Raw genomic sequence first — 18,613 nt, 5'->3', positions numbered from 1 at the left:
TCTCCACGGCCTTCTTAGTCTGATGGAGTAGAAAGCACATGAACAACAAGACCAGAGAGGTTAGGTCGCACGTCCAAAGCCACAGAGCTAGAGAACTGAAGTTCAAATCCACGAAGTCAGAGCCGGAGTCTTGGTGCGGTGTTTCCTTAGGGCCAGACGGCGCTGGCTGAGGACTCCACAAGCTTGTCTGCTACAGCAGACTGAAGCATGTGACATGGCATTCTTTCCTCCTTTCCTCACATCAATAATCTGTACACACCGTGGATGCAGCGGAAGTCGTGGGAGCGTGAGAGACAATGCTGACTGGAGCTGGCAGCTTTGCAGGCTGCCTGGTGTGGCCATTTGTGGCAGCAGTGGGAAGGCGAGGCAGGAGGACCTGTGAGCCCGAGCTTGGCCTTGGTGTCAGACAGGCCCTGGCCCAACAAACAAACAAGCATCACCATATTTGAGCAAAATAAAAACCACAGTTTCAACTCCAATGATTTCTCTAAATTTTTATTAAATATTTTTTTCTACAGTTTGATCTCGTGGAAAGACTGTGAAGATGAACAAGTCAATTACATTTAAAACAGCATTTAATCCTCAATACAGAGAAGAACAAAAGATCTGTGGCACATTATCTTTGGAAAGATCTTTTGCAGATTTTCTTTTAAAAAAAAATTCTCACAGATCATGTCTGCCTCTTTCAAAGGATTCTACAAGGCAACTAAATTTTATTCACAAAAGCCCCAAGTTTGCAGTCTCATTGCTGAAGCTGATAAAAATGTGGTGTTTCCCACTGTTGCTGTCCATCTTCACCGGGAGCAGAGGCTCCCCAGCCTGCACAGACCCATCGTGTCGGTGACGGCTGGCACAGATTCCATGGCAATCAAAGGAAAACAAACCAGTGATTTGCAGTATCACCTGGCAACCTATTCCTTTTTAAAGCAATTTTAATAATACCAAGATTTGACTTTCCTCTAACATTATAAGAAAGAAAATATATAATATATAATATAATATATAATGGTAATAAATAAAAAAGGCAACCCTGCTCAGGTATCATCCAAAACATGATCACATTCAGAAAAAATTAAAACAAGATTCGGAACAGACATGCACACACCCCAGCATGAGATTGTGAGGGTGTGCAGTATTAGCAATACACGTTGTGGCCTGAACAAAAGGCAAACTTAATACTGCCTGTATTGAGTATTGCTAAAACACCTAGGCAAAGCGAGTTCATCTTCCTCAGGTCAACCATGGTGCGGCCCAGCAATGCAGCGTGGCCTGCGTGTCAGTGGCCTTATTCCAGTGTCCGTCCTATGGACAGATGTAGCAATATCCAGGCTTACAGGGAGCTCTAGGCTTCCTTCCCGTCCTCTGGCTCCCTCTTAGGTAGGGAAAGAGGCACTTTGGTCATCACAGTGACTGCAATGTGGGACACACAGTGGAACAGAATATAGTGTGTCATTCACCCCTAGGAAACTCACAGCCGCCTGAAGAAATGTGCTTGTCAATCATCATTAGAAGGGCATGGCCACAGGTGACTGTTCTCAGTGGGAAGCCAGCATGACTGGACTGCACACTGGAGGACCACCTGGCAGAAATACCACTTACAGAATTTGAAGGAAAACCCCATATCGTGCCCTTCTGCCCTTTAACATCCCTTAAGGCACAGGAAACATCCTCACACCCATTATTTCCAAATAGACCAAAACCAACAGAAGAAGGCATCCAAATGGAACCTACCCTCCCACAGCTGCAGAGCAGTTAGCTCATTCTCAGTGAGAAAAACCTACACTTCTGTGTCTCTAAAAGGAGCCTGGAATATTCTCAGGAGATTTAAATACTTCTAAGCAGCGGGAAAGAATGAACAACGAAGTGGTGGATTGGTAGTTGGGAAAGGTAGATCACCAAGAGGAGGGATTTGCAGGGGGCATGGAAAGAGTTTAGATATTTTTGTAAAGCTCAACTCATTTACCTTAAGATGCACAGACCTCAGACTTGACAAAGCAGCAAAGTAAGCAGCCCTTGAAGCCGTGGCAAAACAAAGAGCATCACTTGAGAAGCTGTTTGGTCAACAAAGGCACAAATACACCTAGACGAATCTCATCCTCTGCATCGGGACAGCAGCTGTGCAGCACACAGCGCTTTCTAAGCAGGAATCCTAAGGCTGAGGTCCTGTCCCTAACATGAATACATAAGGTGTCAGTTAAGGCACATTTTCAATCAAGACGGGAAAGAGCCCACTCTAAACTTCCTAAGTCCTAGAATTAGAGTGCACAGAGGGGTGGGTGGGGTCCTTTCTGTCCAGAGGACACACTTGCCGTGCAATCCCTGCTCCCATGGGGCCTGCCCTCTTGGCACCATGAAGGAGAGCGACAGGATTTTTTTATGATCTAGAAGGGCTTCTACATGTATGGCCATCCACACCCGTTGTAAGGCAAAGGCAAGACTGCCCTTCGCTCTCCAACATCCTGCCTCCCTCACCAGGAAGTATATACTCTTCTACAGTTACAGCATCACACATTCAAGGGGTCCATTTTATACTCCTTCCGGATGAATCGCCTTGGGAAAGTGCTGCCCTGGGGAATTGTAAGCATATAGTGAAAAGTGCAAATCGTTTACATGATCTTCAGGTTTCCACAGTGAGCAGCAACAGCACTCATCGGCCACTGTGTTCCCCCTCTTTCTCATCTACACACCAAATTGCTACAAACAGGTCTGTCCAAATTCATTAGTTTTCAAGGTACAAATGAAACTGGAGTATAGAGAGTTGAGAAAACACATCCAGTACAAAGGACGAGGCGGCCCGTTCTTCCTGCACTGGCTGAGCGTGTTCAGTCAAGGGGCACAGTGGGCCACTGGCAGGGCACACATGCTTTGGCAAAATCTGTCTAGACTAGAACCGGTCACAACTGACGGGCAGCTCGTTTCCACGGTACAGCAAGGGATACAGACAGCCATGGGAGAAGGGAAAAGAGCCGTATGAGACTACACAAGCCAGACTGCTCGAGAGGTGTCGGGGACGACTGACCACGTGCTCAGTGAACAAGAACTTTACAGGAAACAATAATAAAAAGAACTGCTCCGTTGGTCTCGGCCTGTGCTCAGAGACGCACAGGGTAGCCATTTCTCTGGCTCCATCCAAAGCAGGCTGAGAGGCCGAGGAGTGTCGCACCAACACCTGGCACCACACCCACCTGCAGCCCCTGTGTGGATTACCAAGGTAAAGTCGTCCCCCACCCCAGGGACCTCAGGCACCCTCACTAAGATGGGTCTTCCATCTCCACTCATCTCTAGATACAAACACACAGCAAGGCTGGTAGCAAGTGGAGATGTGTGGGAAGGGAGAGGGGGAGGGGAAAAACAGTCATAACACGTGCAAATTCTTCTTTCTGCAGGGGTAGAGAATTGGCTTTTAAAACCGCTACGCTCAAGAACATTCCAGTACTCACTTGTGACTCTCAGTGAAAGGCCTGTGCTTATGGGCAGGTGTGAAGTCCATGTGTGCTCTCACTCTGTCGACGTGGACTTGATTAATGGGGGCGGGTATGGCTGGGGAAGGTCACAGGTCTTCAGTATCCAATCACCGTACCTGAGAAGTCGGTCTGGACTGAGGGTGTGTGGTAGTGGATTCCCAAACCCCAAATCTCCATATCCTTTCAGGGAGGCAGTATCCCCTGGATAATCAAAGGGCTTTGGAAGGTTGAGTTTTGCTATAAATATAAAATAATTTGTAGCAGAAAAATACAGCTTCTGTAGGAAGACCTCACTTTCGTTGACTGAGGACAACGAGTTGCCACGGCACTGTCGGCACCGGGGACTCTGACAGATGAGGAAGTCCGTCCGCCTCCCGCCCAAGGCAAACAACAGTGGCTCCCTTTGCCCACATGTACCACGGGTGCTGCTTAGCCAGTCACTTTCCAGGAGTGTGGTGGCGGGAGGCAGGGAGTACAGGACTACCTGGGATGTGGGGAAGACCATAAGATGGATCCTGGATCTAGACACTGCCACTCCTCTAGGACAGACCCGCAGACCCGAGGAAGCCAGAGCTGGACAGTGCAGGACTCTAGGCACTGGGGACGGGGGCGGCGGGGGAGGGCGGCCCGGGAGGGCGGCCCCTTCAATCCTCTAAATGATGACACTGTCATCAGAGCCACTGTTCACTGCAGGAAGTAGCACAGTGGAGCTTCACGACTTCTGCTTTACAGGTGGCCATCACAATTTATTAAACAATATTTTCTTTAAAACTTGAAAAGAAAAAAATATATCCATAAAACCCTTCACCAAAAATTATTACTTGAAAAAAAAATTCCTTCTGGAAGTGAACTTATGTGGCCACTGAGATGACAGGAATCTGCCGTGGACCAGAAACTGCTTCCCGTCCTTTCCTCTGCAAATTGTATCCTATTGTTCAAACAAACAGAAAAACAAACAAACAGAAATGTCGCTAGACCATCCATGTGCCAGCTAGGCTCCATTGCACTTCTGTCCTTCCGTTAGGAAAGGCAGATCATTTCCCACCGTCCGCTCTGCTAACCAGCGTCCAACCGATGGCCACACAGCTCTGTGAGTTTGAGTGGCAAGCATTCTGGCCATCTCATGGTGCTTCACTTCTTGACTGTGCCATCCCAGTCAGACAGCTGTCTACACTGATCAAGCCTTCCAATTGTGCAAAGACATTCCAAGGCATCGAGTAACCCCAGCCTGTACTAGGGAGTTTTGGGAGTTTGTCTCAGCCGCTGCAGACCTTGTCTTGTGTAGTGCACCAGGTCCACCAGGCTGCTGTTGAGGGTCAAGATACGCACCTTTGTGCTGAGCTGAGCAAAGAAGTCTGCAATCAAATCCAAATCCAACATGAGTAAATACTTGTACAGATCAAATTACAATGAAAACAAAGTCTGGAGGTCGTATACCCACAGCATCCTGTGGCTTGCCTAGCGTGAATCTGTGAGTGGCTAATTCTTGACAGCCCTCCCTTCTGAGTAAAACCCGGAACTCACGCCTAGAACAGTGGTGCATGTGTCCGACTGGTGAGCCGTGAGCAACGTGTGCATGAGAGGAGAGGGCACAGTTTGCCAAGAAGGCAAAGAGGCTGTGGGGAAATTGAGAGCTCCTGCGCCGGCCATCTTCTTCCACCAGGAAGCAAGCCTAATGGTGGCCACTGGGCACTTGTATATTCACTTTCCCTGACTCAAGCCTGGATGGAGTTCCCGGTCCTTCCCAATTAGGTCTCAGTGATATTTGCTATGCTGTATGTCTTCGATTGTAGCTAGCCATCTTAATAAATGCTGGAAACACACAAACTCAGCCCTGGGGCTGTGCTGCTCCATCCCAAGTGTGCAGAGCACAGCTCGCTCCGCTCTGCTCTTTCACTAACATTTCAGTTCAGGCTGAAACAACAATGCCAACATCCGTGAGGAGGCAGAGTGCTAAAGGCAGAGATCTAGCCTCAGGAATCTAGCTCACACCACAGACCTCAAGGAAGATCTGGAACTTGGTTATGAAGCAGAGCAGAGGGACTAGGAAGAGAGACTGCCCGTCTCTTTTGCTTCGTGAGAGAGAATGTAAAGCTGGACCGAAACACCTCCCACCCGCATGCCACACTGGCTGCCGCCACAGAGCCCCTTACCTTTATTCTTCTTTGTAAGGGCCTCTGCCTGATCCCACAGATCAAAGGCCTTAAGGACGTGGGCTGTGAAGTTGACATAGGCGGAGGTCATGTTCTGGATGGTGACTGGGGTACTGATGGTGGCCGTCACCCCACTGCTCCCCATGCTGCCAACACTTGACTGGGACCCCACAGAGCTGGCAGGAGAAGGCATTGGGGAGAGGGGAGACGGAACGCCTGTGCTCCTGCAAGGATGGAGAGAGAGAGACTTGGTTAATTGCACAAACGTGCAGATCATAGACCAGCCTCCAGACTGCAGTCTAAATTTCAGGGTGTGTGCCCCAAAACAGTAATCACTGCTAAAGTCACTCCTACAAGATCAAAGGCACATCTGGAAGACTGACCTGGGTTCCCACCACGCTCTTCTGGACTCAGACTTCATCTTCCGTGACTCCCTCCCTCATCCCTCTGCCGAGCTAGACACTAAATCGAGGCCTCACACATGGTAGGCAGGAGCCTCTGAGCTCAGACCTGACTCTCAGACCCGTGGAGCCACACAGAGCCACCGCCTGAATCACTTACTATACCTTTCTCTTGCTTTCCCTGGGTCACAGCACCATAAAGGTAAAGTGCATGCCTGGTTCCGAAAACAACTCCTGGGTCAGTAACACAGATCAAACAGACCAGCAGCAGGCTGGGCACAGTGACTGGGGTTCAGGAGCCCCACGACCTCTCACTCCTGTTCTTGGCTGATGGCCTGGTCCTACAAGTTTACATGCTTCATTTGGGTCAGAGGATGGAAAAGCTCCATCACGTAAGCATGACATAAGATGGAAAGACGGGTCAGGCAGACGCTGCCATGCAGTCAGAGCTGCCCAGAGCGGCGGTCACTGCTGCATCCTGGCAGTGCGAGGGTTATTATGAAGCCACCCTAGCTAAATCACATGACTGACAGCATATACCCTTGGTCTAGGCTCCATTAGGATTTTTTTTTTAATGGAACATTTCACAAACATGTGTGCCATCCTTGCAAAGGGGCTGTGCTAATCTTCTCTGTATTGTTCCGATTTTAGTATATGTGCTGCCCGAAAGAGCAAAGGACATTCTGTAAGAGGCCGCTTGAAGACCCTCCCTTTCTGATTGCTACAAATGGGTCTGTATTATATTTAATGCTCTCTAAAAGCAAGGCCCAGAAGAAACAGGACTCCGTGACAGACAAGAAACCAAACACGGGTGCAGTGCTGTATGCACTTGGGCAGTGGAACAGAAAGAGCACAAATTTGGAGGCCAGCCTGGGTTATAGAGTGAGTTCCTGTCTTAGACAACAAATTGCACTGGGCAGGACCATGAGAGACACATTCCAACACTCACCTGACAGCACAAGCCAGCAGTTTCTGTTCACAGAGTATGTGCTGGCAGCAGTAGGGGAATCTTGCGCAGAAAAGGACACGTGTGGGGAATCCTCAGAAGGCCAGTACTGGCTGTCATTTTAGGCAACCCACTGGGAATCTTGGGACGTACCTTTCAGCTGGTAAGAGGGGACCACTGTACCCTGTATGTTATCACATCAGCCTAAACGGCTTTGGTTTAGGGAGCCAGTGCACACGAGGGCCAACTACATGATTTCTGAAGAACCCGAAGTCACATGCACATAAAGCGTCACACAAGCAAGAGGTGAATGACACGGCTGGGCATTGTTTAGCCATACTTAACACTTGCCTTGCCATGCACGGAGAAGGTGCCTGGGCCACTTTGGAAGAACTCTTGAAGTGGTCACTAAGCGTGCGAGAATACTTCATTACTACGTCCTTTTTACAGCGAAACATCGCCATGTTCACCAGGGACTGGCAACGCAAACTGCGAACAAAACCAGAGGTTACTCTGAACTGTGGTGACCTCAAGGCCAGAGCTCCTGCCAAGCGGCCCTTGTGAGCACGCTGGGTTCTCCCCTCGGGCACAACACTGCACTGCACATTGCCACGCTGGCAACAAGTGCACAAACATCGCTTGAGTCCTGAGACCAGAGCAGCCCCCCAGGGGGCGGAAGAGCACAGCAGACACCATTTCCTGATGACCATGGTCACGTTCACCTGCCTCCTGCCACCATTTTCACTTTAAGAAAATAAATTTAGAGCCAGGTGTGGTGGTGCACACCTTTAATCCCAGCACTGGCAAGGCAGAGGCGGTGCATCTCTATGTGGACCAAGCTGGTCTCAAACTCAAGGGTTCCAGGACAGTCAGAGTTATATAGAGACCTTGTCTCAAAAAAAATTTTTTAGATAAAGTTTAATCAAAGGAAAGTGCTATTTATATAACGAATCAAATTTTACACACCATAAAACGGCAAATATCTTTTCTTGTGCTGGCGCCGTGGTATCTGAGAAGGGTTTTAGTGACATTGTGAACCTGCAGGGAGACAAAAGTGTCTGAGATTAAACAGGTCGGGTACAGGAGCCCGGGTGTGCTGGCTGTCCTAGCTCCCTCTCTGGTTTCCAGAGGAAATGAAGATGTGTTGTGTGTGGCACAGAAGCGCCGGGGTTAAGAGCAACCACAAGCCGCTCAGAAGACCTGGCCCTGAGCCTGCTCTCTCCTGCAACCAAGCTTGACCACATCCTCACTAAACCCCCGTGACATGCAGGGAGCACGGACTGGAGGAGACACCCGATAGGAAACCTAAGCTGGGAAAAGCATCCTCCCGAGGCTCCGTGTTCTCTCAGAGCACTCGCCAAAATGGCCTTGTTGCACCCAGTTATGCTGTGTTCCCTGGTCTCGCAACAGGCAGGTGCTGTCCTCACACCCAGGTCTGGGGGACGCTCAGCACCCCAGAACTTACCTAATGAGGTCTATGGTTTCTGAGTAGACAGCGTACGCCGCCTTTGCTGAGCTTTCTGACTCCGTAGCCATCCCACACTCAATAAAAGACAGGACGGCTTCCAGATACTTGAAGGCCTTTCCAGTCTTGTCCGCCTGTGGGGGAAGACACAGGCTCTGTGAGCCCACAGGGAGTGCCCGCTCAGTTTCTTACCCACACATTCTGCCCTGGAACTTCTTTATGTTCCTGATTAACGAGACACGAGAAAGAACAAACAGAACAGATGAATAGCCATCGTGGTCAGCTCTGACCTATGGAAAGAGTCTTCTAGCAAAAATTCACAAGGAAAAAGAAAGAAATCCTATATTCATATGACTCTCAGAACTTCACCAAACAAAAGGGCACAGCCCCATTAGTGGCTGTGATCCAGTCACTCACAGGCTACCTCTGAGAAGCAGGCGAGCCAGCATCCAGAGCAGACATGGGTTTCCTTGTGGAGTTGAGGCTTATCATCTTGTATAAAATATCTCACTGATCACTTGATGACTTGGAGCCCAACAGACTATTAATCTCCTTTGGCATGTTGGTGTTTTTGTACAAGGACATGCCCTGGGCCAACAAGGACAAACTCTCGAAACCCCCTCAAGGAAATGTGTGAATATGAACACACTGGATACTGGTGGTCTGCCACCATCCTGAAGACACAGTGGGTCACTTGATCTTGCTGAGTGGCATGGCCAGTTCAGCTGAGTGGTAACATGGCAAACGGTCTGTTTCCCTGCACGTGGCATATGTAACTGAGCGCATCTGGCTAACATGGGTCAGCTTGTAGGTGTTGCTAATGCTCCCATCTGCTGTGTTCCGAAGGGGAGAAAACAGCAAAGATGCACGTGGCAAACAGGCTGATCCCTCTCAGGTTGCTCTGCCGCTGTGTGCCAGGGGTAGGGAAACTGCTCTCCCCTGCTACTGCGACCTGCATCTTACCACCACTAGAGGGATAAACTGGTGTGTCACACGCACGTCCGTGCACATACACAAGCATGTGCCTGCATTTCAGATACTTCAAAGCTCTTCTGAATACCAACGCAGTCCAAAGCTAATGGTGTCTAAGGTCAGGTAAGCTTTTGGTATCTGCCTATGGTGCACAGTAGTCGCCCCCAACGGAAAGAGTTGTGCAGCTCCTGCAGCAGCCTGGCACTGGAAAAGAGGCAGCAGAGAACACAGCGCTGCTTGGCACGGGATGAGCTGTCACACAGCCCACGCATGGGGTAGCGGCAGTGCTAGGGCCAAAAGGGGATTGCGGAGATCCCTCACAGCACAAGGACCATTTTATCAGGGAACCCACAACCTGGGGTAGAAAGGCATAGGCCAAAGTTACAGTGGGCAAAAGGGGACAAAGGAGTCTAGTCACAAAAAGCCAACAGGTTTGCACGTGGCTCCAGAGGCAGTCTGTCCAGAGAACCTTCCAGGAGGCTAATGACATGGCCCAGTGGGCAAAAATGCTTGCTCCCAAGCCTGACGACATGGTCTGACCCCTGAGACCCCCACGGTGGACAGAGAGAACTGACTTCTGAGAGCTGTTGCTGACTGTGGCACAACCCTCACCCCAATAAATGTAAGACTCAGGGCACATGTGACCCCACTAAATTGCTGCACGGACATAAGACCACACTTGATGTCTACAGTTAACAGCAAACCATCCACCTTGCGGAAGTTCAGAGGCTCACAGGTTAGGAGAGCTCCTGCAAGTGAGGACATGTTTATAGCCTGCACTGGCCACTGCCTTCCCATGGCCAACTATCATGCAAAAGATCACTGTGGGGTGCAAACAGGCTTCCTCAACTTGTACAGTGTTGAGGGTAGAGACAGACTTGTAATAATAATTCATTTTGTGCATCTCAAGGATGAATGTAGTGAATTGGGGGAAAAAGCATGAAACCAACATCCCATAGACCAACTTCCACTCAGTTTATAAGTCTGTATACAGTCAGACTGCACACTGTCTCCCTAAACGACCTGGGGCCTCAGTCATGAAGACCCTGATTACCCTGCTCACATTACACTGTGGCTAACAGCAGCCATACCCCACCACAGAACCCACTGTCACATGGTCCTCCCACCTGCTGCCCCATCCATATACGCCATGGTGGGGAACATGGCAGAACGGAGACCCCAGTTTAACCAAGGACATAAAACCAAGACTGACCATTGCCTCTGCTTTGGACTTCAATTTTTTAGCCTCCTTCATATGAAAATCAGCTTGATGTCTGCAAAAATAAGGAAGAAAGGCAGGTGTGAGGCATACAAACAGAAAATGTCTACCTGGGGCAAGAAAAGATGAAAAAGGAGAAAGGGGGGGCAGGGAGAAACAAAGCGGGGAGGGGAAATAAAGGGAGTGAAGCAGGAGAAAAGGGGGTGGGGTGAAATAAAGGCAGCAGTGTAGGACTGGGGAAGAAGGGTGGGGGAAGCGGTAAGGGGAAATAGGGGAGGAGGAAAGGGGGCGCTTACCTGTCAGGCTTCGCTTGTGGCTTCCCTGGTTTACAGTTACCATTTGGCAAAGAAGGCACTGGGAACGGGTTTGCGGGTTCTCCAGAAGACCCCTTGAAAACACATGCACATCACCCCCTCAGCAGAGAGGATCACTGCCCCAGCAGCAATCACAGTGTGCCCAGTAAGTCAGATGGTGGTTGAGCTAGGGATTTAACTGGAGCTACAGGGGAAGAGCAGGGAACACCCAGCGAAGCAGTCTCCCAGCCCCCAGCACGCCCCAGGCTAACTGGAAGCCAGGTCTCCTGACTCATTTCCCGTTACGATCAATAACTGAAGTATCCAAGAAGAACTGAACTAACCCATTTCTCAAGCCAAGCATCTGAACCTGCGGTAGAAATGCATTATGAACGCAAGTCTGATTTTTCCTCTGGTTTGCTTTAATAAAGGGCCCCTACCCCATTTGCTCTTTAAACCCAGCTCGAGGTTGTCAAACTAAAACAGACCAATGTCCTGGCCACCCTTGTTCTGCCTCGCCCATCGCTGCTGCTTACTTTGTGCTCCGAGCCCCTGGCCTGCACTTTCCTGTGCTTGGGAACGGAGGAGTCCTTGTTGCCCTTGGTACTGCTGGCACTTTTGGGAGGATCCTGACCACAGGCTTCTGCATCCGGCTTTGACCTCTTGTGTGCAGTTTTGGTTGACTTCTGGGAGGAGGAAGACGACGAGGAGGAGGAAGAGGATGACACAGGTGGAGGAGGAAGCATTTCCTTTCTTGAGGACTCTGAGGAGGGCCTGGGAGTCCTGGGGAGCAAGGGCAGTTAAAGCAGAATACACATCACATTCTGTCCTTTGATTGCGCTGCGGAAGGGTCAGGTTTGAGGGTTGCTGCCCTGTGAGGTCTCACAACCTGGAGTTTTCACTAAGCTGGAAGTCTCTGACCACCCCATCTCTCATCTATCTGCGCTTTACCCTGACAAACAGGCAGGCTGGGCTGCGGATGCCACCCCTGTCACACTCCTGCGTCTGCTGCTATGCTCCCCCTGCCCACCCCCACCCCCGAAAATGCCCTTGTGTTTGCCGAGTCCCTTGTGAGGAAATTTCTTGAATAAGCCCGAGAGAGAAAGTAAGTTACTGTTTATGGTCACACCGCCTTGACACTACTCTGACATCTGCCAGGTCTCCTGCACTCAAGCACGAAAGCCGCGTAGCTCTTGTCTCTAAGGCAGGAGCTACCCCAAGTCCAAGCAACACCCAGTAGGAGGAACCCAGGGCTTTGAGCAGATTTTCCCCGTTTTCTATCCTGCTAAAATAGCAGTAGTGTTTTCTTCTCTGTCCCTATGCCTACACAGTAGTAGGGATTAAATCAGTCTAGGACCTCATTGCCTACTATAAGTGCTCCTCCACTGGCAAGAGAAATCCAGCAAGAGACAGCTGGGAGGCAGAGCACCCTGCTTAGCTGGTCCCTGAGCTCACCCTCAATGCCACTATAAAGAGTAATCCTCGGGAATGCTCCTTAGTGGAAATGTTTTCGCTAAATCTAGGTTTGCTGATAGGAGTGCCAGTTCTCACGAGGCCTCTGTGGACGAGACCTACACGAATGAACCATTAGCTCACAAGTCACCAGTGCCAGGGCGGGTTCTGGTGTCACCCCCAAGGCCAATGAGCGGTGAGGTTGATCCCACCTGCCTTACTCACTTCGTCTTGGAAGACTCGGTGTGGGAAGACGAAGACGAAGCACAGTGTGAGGGGACATCCTTCTGCAATCTGATTTTCTTGCTGTCACGGTCTGTTTCTGGGTCGCCCTGTTATTGTAAGGGAATAAGTACAGCTGCCTGTTAGAAGCCACCATACAAAGGGAGAAGAAGTACAGAAGTGGCCACAGCGACCTAAAGTGACTATGGGGACATCTGTGCAGACGGTACCCTCACCCACACTTGTGAGGCGGTGGAGAAAGCAATCTAACAAAGTAATGGGCTTGGGTGTGATGCGGTCAGTGTGCACATAATACTTTGATCAGTACCTTCTCCTGGCCACCCTTGATGCTTGTGGGTTCCTTTTCTACTCTATGTCCATATGGATCCATATAGATGATCAGATAGACCCCATCATGTGTGTATATATTTATCTCCTGCTTTGTTATTCATGTGTGTGTCCGTGTGTGTCCCCTCTTGTCGTCCCCAGCACCCCGGCTGCCTGCTAGCTTAATGTACATGCATGAGGACAACAGTTCAAATCCCTAGAGCCCACATAAAAAGCTGGCATGATTGTTGCACATGCCCCATGGAACCCCAGTGTTCTAGGGAAGGGGAGGAGGGGGAGGAAGCAGGAGGATTTCTGGGGCTGGGTGGCTGCCAGAACTGATTCCAGTGAGAGACCTCGTCTAGGGACTAGGCGGTGGCGGGGAAGAGGCAGAAATCTTAAATAAATAAATAAATAAGGGTGGCTGCCAGAACTGATTCCAGTGAGAGACCTCGTCTAGGGACTAGGCGGTGGCGGGGAAGAGGCAGAAATCTTTAATAAATAAATAAATAACAAAAAAAAAAAGAAAGTAATACAACAGGATATTCAACATCCTCTTCTGGCCTCTGTACAGATGTACACATCTCTATATAAAAATGTGTGTACAACATACACACACCATTCCCACCTACACACACATACACAGAATTTTAACCATTGTTATGGAAGACTGCAAAACGCATCGTGATAGACCTAATAACAAAATCTGGTGTATGAGGTAAGAAAGGCCTAAAGCCATGACTACAATGCTTTAAGTTCCTTACCACTGTGAGCATAAGCCAGCAGCAAACTCTTATAGTGAGACCTAGAAGTAAGGGGTGCTGGTGTGCACAGGAGACTTCAGCGTCATTGTGACAGGGCTGGTTCTCTGCTCAGAACGAGGGGAGCACCCAACACATCTTTTGGTTGAGAGGCAGACATTTATGAATGAGAAACTAGAACAGACTTCCTGCCACAGGTACACTAAACCCTTAAGGAACCTACCCACTTGTTCCTAAAACAGCCTGCTGCCTTGCTGTGGGAACTCCTTCAGCCAATTGCCTTTAGGATACCGGCCCACTTTGGGCGTGGTTTCATGTACTATAAATGCAGATGAAAAGCATGCAAGGACCTCTTGAATGGTGGATTAAGCTCCAGTTCCCAGCGCGCACACACTGCAGATCGCTACTCTTTCTGTGAGTTATCCCCAAATAAATAAACATTTGTTACACTCCATTCCAGGCTACTGTGGAACTCTTTTGTATGTCAAAACCACCTGAAGGCTCAGATACCATAACAACACAGACACCTGTCTGGAAAGGCCCAGCTTCCTTCTCCAGAGCAGCAGTGGTGTCTGTCAACTGGGATGTAAACTAAGAATGGCAGCCAAGCGATGCAGCAGCCATCCTGGGAACAGAAACGAGAGGCTAGTCAGAAAGAGGGTCACCAAAGTGATGACACAGAGCAGTAGGTGTTGGGAGTTCTACGAGCAAGACCTACTAAGTTATAGTGTGTGTGTGTGAGAGAGAGAGAGAGAGAGAGAGAGAGAGAGAGAGAGAGAGAGAGAGAGAGAGAGAATGGAGTATTTAGCTTTTTCTGGGTTACACTATTCTTTAAGAAGAAGGAAGTACATCTCTCTGCCAGTCACACCACTTTAGGGAATGTGGTCAAAGGTCTAGAATTTCTCTTCTAGGAGGACAAGCTTTCAGTGGTGCCGGTGCCCTCCAAAGGGGCCTACAGCTGCCTGTCAAACTCAATGTGCTGCTCCACCTACAGAGTGGGACCAGAGGGCCAGAAGACCATCAAAGGAAGAGCTGGGCTGTGCCAGGAGGGCCTGCCTCCAGGGTGGGCACTTGCTTTGCACCGGCTTGCCATGACGGTGTAGTCACTTAGGGCCACGGGTTCTGACACATGGAGAGATACTGGGATCTTGGCAATGATGGTGAAGCAAGGGGGTCTGGGGACCCAAGACCTGGAGAAGGGGTGTGCATGGACATCGGGGTGGCAGCATCGGGCAGTGGAGGCGTGAGGCCAGAAGAACACTGCCCTAGTGAGTCAGGATATTGAACTGGGAGCCTGTGCCTCTTTTGAGGATCTTACCAGGTGCACACAGAAGAAAGAGCAAGGGAGAGGACAGACCAGGAAGCTGGGAGGGGTGAGCACACATCTACCGAGCAGCCATGAGACTCTGAGCCCATCTGGATCTCGAGAAGCACTACAGGAGAAGAAAATGAACTGCTGTGGGAAAATCCTTCTGTATGCTGTGAATGAGTATTGCTCTCGCTGGTTAACAATAAAGCTGACTTGGCATAACAAGGCAGAATAAGGCTAGCTAGGTAGGAAAACCAAACTTAGGAAGAAGGGAGGGCTCAAGAGAGAGAGATGTGAGCCAGCCACCAGAAAAACAAGATCCTAGTAGACAGGTAAAGTGGCGAGCCATGTGGCAAATAGAGATGAATAAAAATGGGTTATGCTGTAAGAGCTAGTTAGTAATAAGCCCAAGCTATAGGCTGTACATTTTGCAATTAATATTAAGCTTCTGTGTAATTGTTTGGGACCTGGCAGTCAGGACAAAAGAAAAGTTGCCTCCATTTACAGTGGACCGGGCTTTACTTCTCCCTGGCTAGGCAGACACGGGCAATGATGTAATGACTTCAGACAGCCTTTACTGGCACGTGGCTGCCACCCTCTCCAACCAACAACATGGCGGCAAGAAAGGAAACCTAGAAGACGCTAATAAATTCTATGGAATCCGACTTTACCCTTAATTTGTAAGGACAAAATCTGGGGTTACTAACCTGGGGAAGGTGAGAGCAAGAAAGGACAAATGGACTTTGGGTGGAAGCCAAAGGCAGAAGAACCATCCCAAGCACAAGAAACACACCTTTTCCTGTCATATGCCATGACTTCCCTTTCTCTGTGGACATAAAGGAGGATATACATACACTGATCCCCTCACCAGAGGTGATGGTGTCCTGCCTAATCAGTCATGTTAGAGCAAGGCTACAGTGAACTCCTTCATTTCGTTATGCGTTGAAATGACCAGTAAGAAAGTCTGCCTGCTTATCTAAGCATACAACTGCAATCCCAACACGTGGGAGGCTGTAGCAGAAGGATCTTGGCTTCCGGGCCAGCCTGGGCTATATGGTGAGAACAACACAATGACAATATCAACAGAGCTCCCACGTATTTGCAGGGCAATCTGTATGTGGATGGATGGAATAAACCATCATCTGCAGAAGAGGCAAGCACATCGTAGGACTCCATGAGGAGCTCAGTGTCTGCTAGGGTACTTTTAGAATGCTTCTAACTTCAGGTTTCTTTCGAATCAGAGAGGCATACTCCTAGCTTAAGAAAAGAAAGTGGATATTAGTACTTTAATGTCTAAACTGCAGCCAATAGCTTGGTGAGTACTCTCAGTTCAAGAGTATTTACCCAGTTTCTCTGTCATGCCTCGTGAGCTGTTCCTAACCTAGTCCCCTCGGGGGCCACGTCTGATGGCTGCATCACAGCCGTTAGCACCACGGCCCTTTCCTGTTGCCTGGCTTTTAGTTTGCGTGGCTAGGGATTGAATCCAGAGCCTTAATAAATACTAGGGAAGTCATCAAACCCTGAGCCCCAGTCCTGCCCTGCCATGTGTTCTCAGACAGTCTCATGAGTACTAAGTCTAAAAACACATGTGAGTCTTCTGAGAATTTTTGCTAAATCTCCTAAGAGGAGAGGGATAAGTTCTGTTAAACAGACTGCATGAGTGTGAGGACTTGGAGCGCTCTCCAGTGTCCTTGTCCCCGACTGCATCTCCAGAACCCTTTCTAACAGTCACACTGAAAATGAGGTCTTCACAATCTAAATTTGGGAAGAAGCAGTCCCAAGTTAAAAAGAAGTCAGTATGACCTCTGCCCCAGAGTCAGGGTCCCAGGTTTGCATAACAAGTGACCCACTGGAGCCAGGGAGGCTTGAAGGGTAGTCACTGTGCTGACACACAGAATGAATGACATCCGCAATTCCTCTCCCATGGTGTCCAGGAAGTAACACACCGAAGGACAAACAACTCTGGGGGGTAAACACACAGCAGCTGGCTTTTTATTCACACCAGTCTGAAGGCTTCTCAGGCAAGCTGCTAATTAATGACATACTTCAGGCAAGGATTCCTGGCTGCCTTATCCATGCTAGCCACACTCGGGGCACACCTCAACAGTTCCTCTACCCTGGCACCAGTTTTCCTAAGCAGAGCCCACAGTAAGGCTGCGCTCCACTGCTCCCAATCCTGGGAGCATCACCACTGTCTAGGAATTTCAAAGCACCAGAGTTCGGGAGGGCTACCTACTGTCACCTGGGGGTGGGGGGTGGGGAGGCACTATAATGTAGTCAGGCTTGGGAGGTCGTTATTACAGCCAGGATTGAAACCAGTGGGTCCCATCTGGACCTTTCTCAGACAGTCAGACCCCCAAGCCATATCTCTGGGTGCTTACCAGAGCTTTGTGTATAGCGTGAGGACATGACATCTCCAAAGGAGCTGGAGGGAAGGTGTCTATTGCAGACAGGGAGAGAACAGCTAAGAGGCACTGAAGAGTCCAGAGCAGGGAAAGAAAGCAGGAGACTGAACCAGACCGTGGGAGGGCAGAGAGTGAGAGGAAGGGAAGCTGCAGAGAGGAAAAAGGAAAGGGAGCCAAGAGGAGGGGACCAAGGGCCTAAGAGTGCATGGCCCAAATGGCAGGGTTCTATAGGAATCAGAAGCTGGGGACAGAGTAGTAGACAGGAGAGAGCTGCGAGGAGCCAGGATGTCCTGACGCTGAGCGCCTGGTGGCCAGCATACTAACGGGCGCAACAGTTAGCGTTTGTTCTGCGTTTCTTTTGGATCAGACACTTTGAAAAACTCAATTAAGTGAACCTAATTGAGCTCAGTTAAAATGAAGAAATCATAACTTCTCCATGTGCTGAACAAAATGATTCCCTGGGCCTGACCTAAAAAAGCTTCCCTTGAGCCATGTCTGGAGGCTCGCCTTCCAAAGGGCAGGAACTGTTCTCAGAGATGAGGAGAGGAGCTAGCCTAGACCCCACTGAAGTCTGGGTCTCTAACAAGGCAGCACAGGGAGAATACTCCCCTCCGCTCCAGGGAAAAGCAGAAGAAAGGCAGATGGTTACTGCCCAAGACCAGGGAAGCTAAGAGGGGGAGATGATGGGAGGCTTGCTGGCAGGAGGGGGTACACTAGTACATCCTTGACACCCGCTCTAAGATGCAGGGTCACGTTTTCCTAAACAGGCCCACCACAAGTTCCCTGAGAACATTTTGTCCCAGACAGACAGACAGACAGACAGACAGACAGACAGACAGACATGCACGCACTCACACAAACAGAAACAGACAGACACGCCCTACACTACGTCTCATTCTGAAAGCTTTAAAATCTTTCTGGTGCAGGTCTTTAATTGGCAAGCAGGAAGAGGCTGGTGATTTCTGTGAATGTGAGGTCAGCCTGCTCTACATGGTATGTTCCCGGACAGGCAGGGGCTACACTATCTCTCACTGCCCCCCCCCCAAAAAAAAGACTTTCTGGCATGCAAATCTACCCTCTTCTGGCTCAAACAGCATCTCCGGCAAGCACCTGAGTCACCCCAAAGATGCGGTGGTCACATGCACTCTCACGTCACCCTTTTCAGTTTGCTAGAGCCCTGCCGTGTCTCCAGGGGACAGCAAGCCCCAAAGCCCTTCCTGTGCT

At 49.6% G+C, this 18,613-nt stretch overlaps 1 protein-coding gene and 1 non-coding gene across 3 annotated transcripts in view; both read right to left on the bottom strand.

Annotated features, from left to right (window-relative positions):
- Window positions 1–487: 487 nt before the first annotated feature.
- Window positions 488–18,613, bottom strand: part of Aff1 (AF4/FMR2 family member 1) — a 165,164-nt gene continuing 147,038 nt past the window's right edge. For both annotated transcript variants that reach the window (XM_026785170.1, XM_013350840.2), the window contains 9 exons: window positions 12,591–12,697; window positions 11,450–11,696; window positions 10,917–11,008; window positions 10,615–10,675; window positions 8,430–8,563; window positions 7,931–8,002; window positions 7,316–7,453; window positions 5,618–5,841; window positions 488–4,819 (listed from right to left, as the gene is read on the bottom strand). In XM_026785170.1, coding sequence (XP_026640971.1) covers window positions 4,698–4,819; window positions 5,618–5,841; window positions 7,316–7,453; window positions 7,931–8,002; window positions 8,430–8,563; window positions 10,615–10,675; window positions 10,917–11,008; window positions 11,450–11,696; window positions 12,591–12,697 — 1,197 coding nt within the window. In that variant the 3' untranslated portion in view covers window positions 488–4,697. The remainder of the gene's footprint in view (window positions 4,820–5,617; window positions 5,842–7,315; window positions 7,454–7,930; window positions 8,003–8,429; window positions 8,564–10,614; window positions 10,676–10,916; window positions 11,009–11,449; window positions 11,697–12,590; window positions 12,698–18,613) is intronic.
- LOC113457528 lies at window positions 6,587–6,693 on the bottom strand. Its single transcript, XR_003378086.1, has one exon. It is a non-coding gene; the product is annotated as a U6 spliceosomal RNA (small nuclear RNA).

This window comes from Microtus ochrogaster, linkage group LG1, assembly GCF_000317375.1.
Source record: "Microtus ochrogaster isolate Prairie Vole_2 linkage group LG1, MicOch1.0, whole genome shotgun sequence".
Lineage (NCBI taxonomy): Eukaryota > Metazoa > Chordata > Mammalia > Rodentia > Cricetidae > Microtus > Microtus ochrogaster.
Note: the sequence above shows the minus strand (reverse complement) of the source record. Positions and strands in the feature narration are given on the sequence as shown.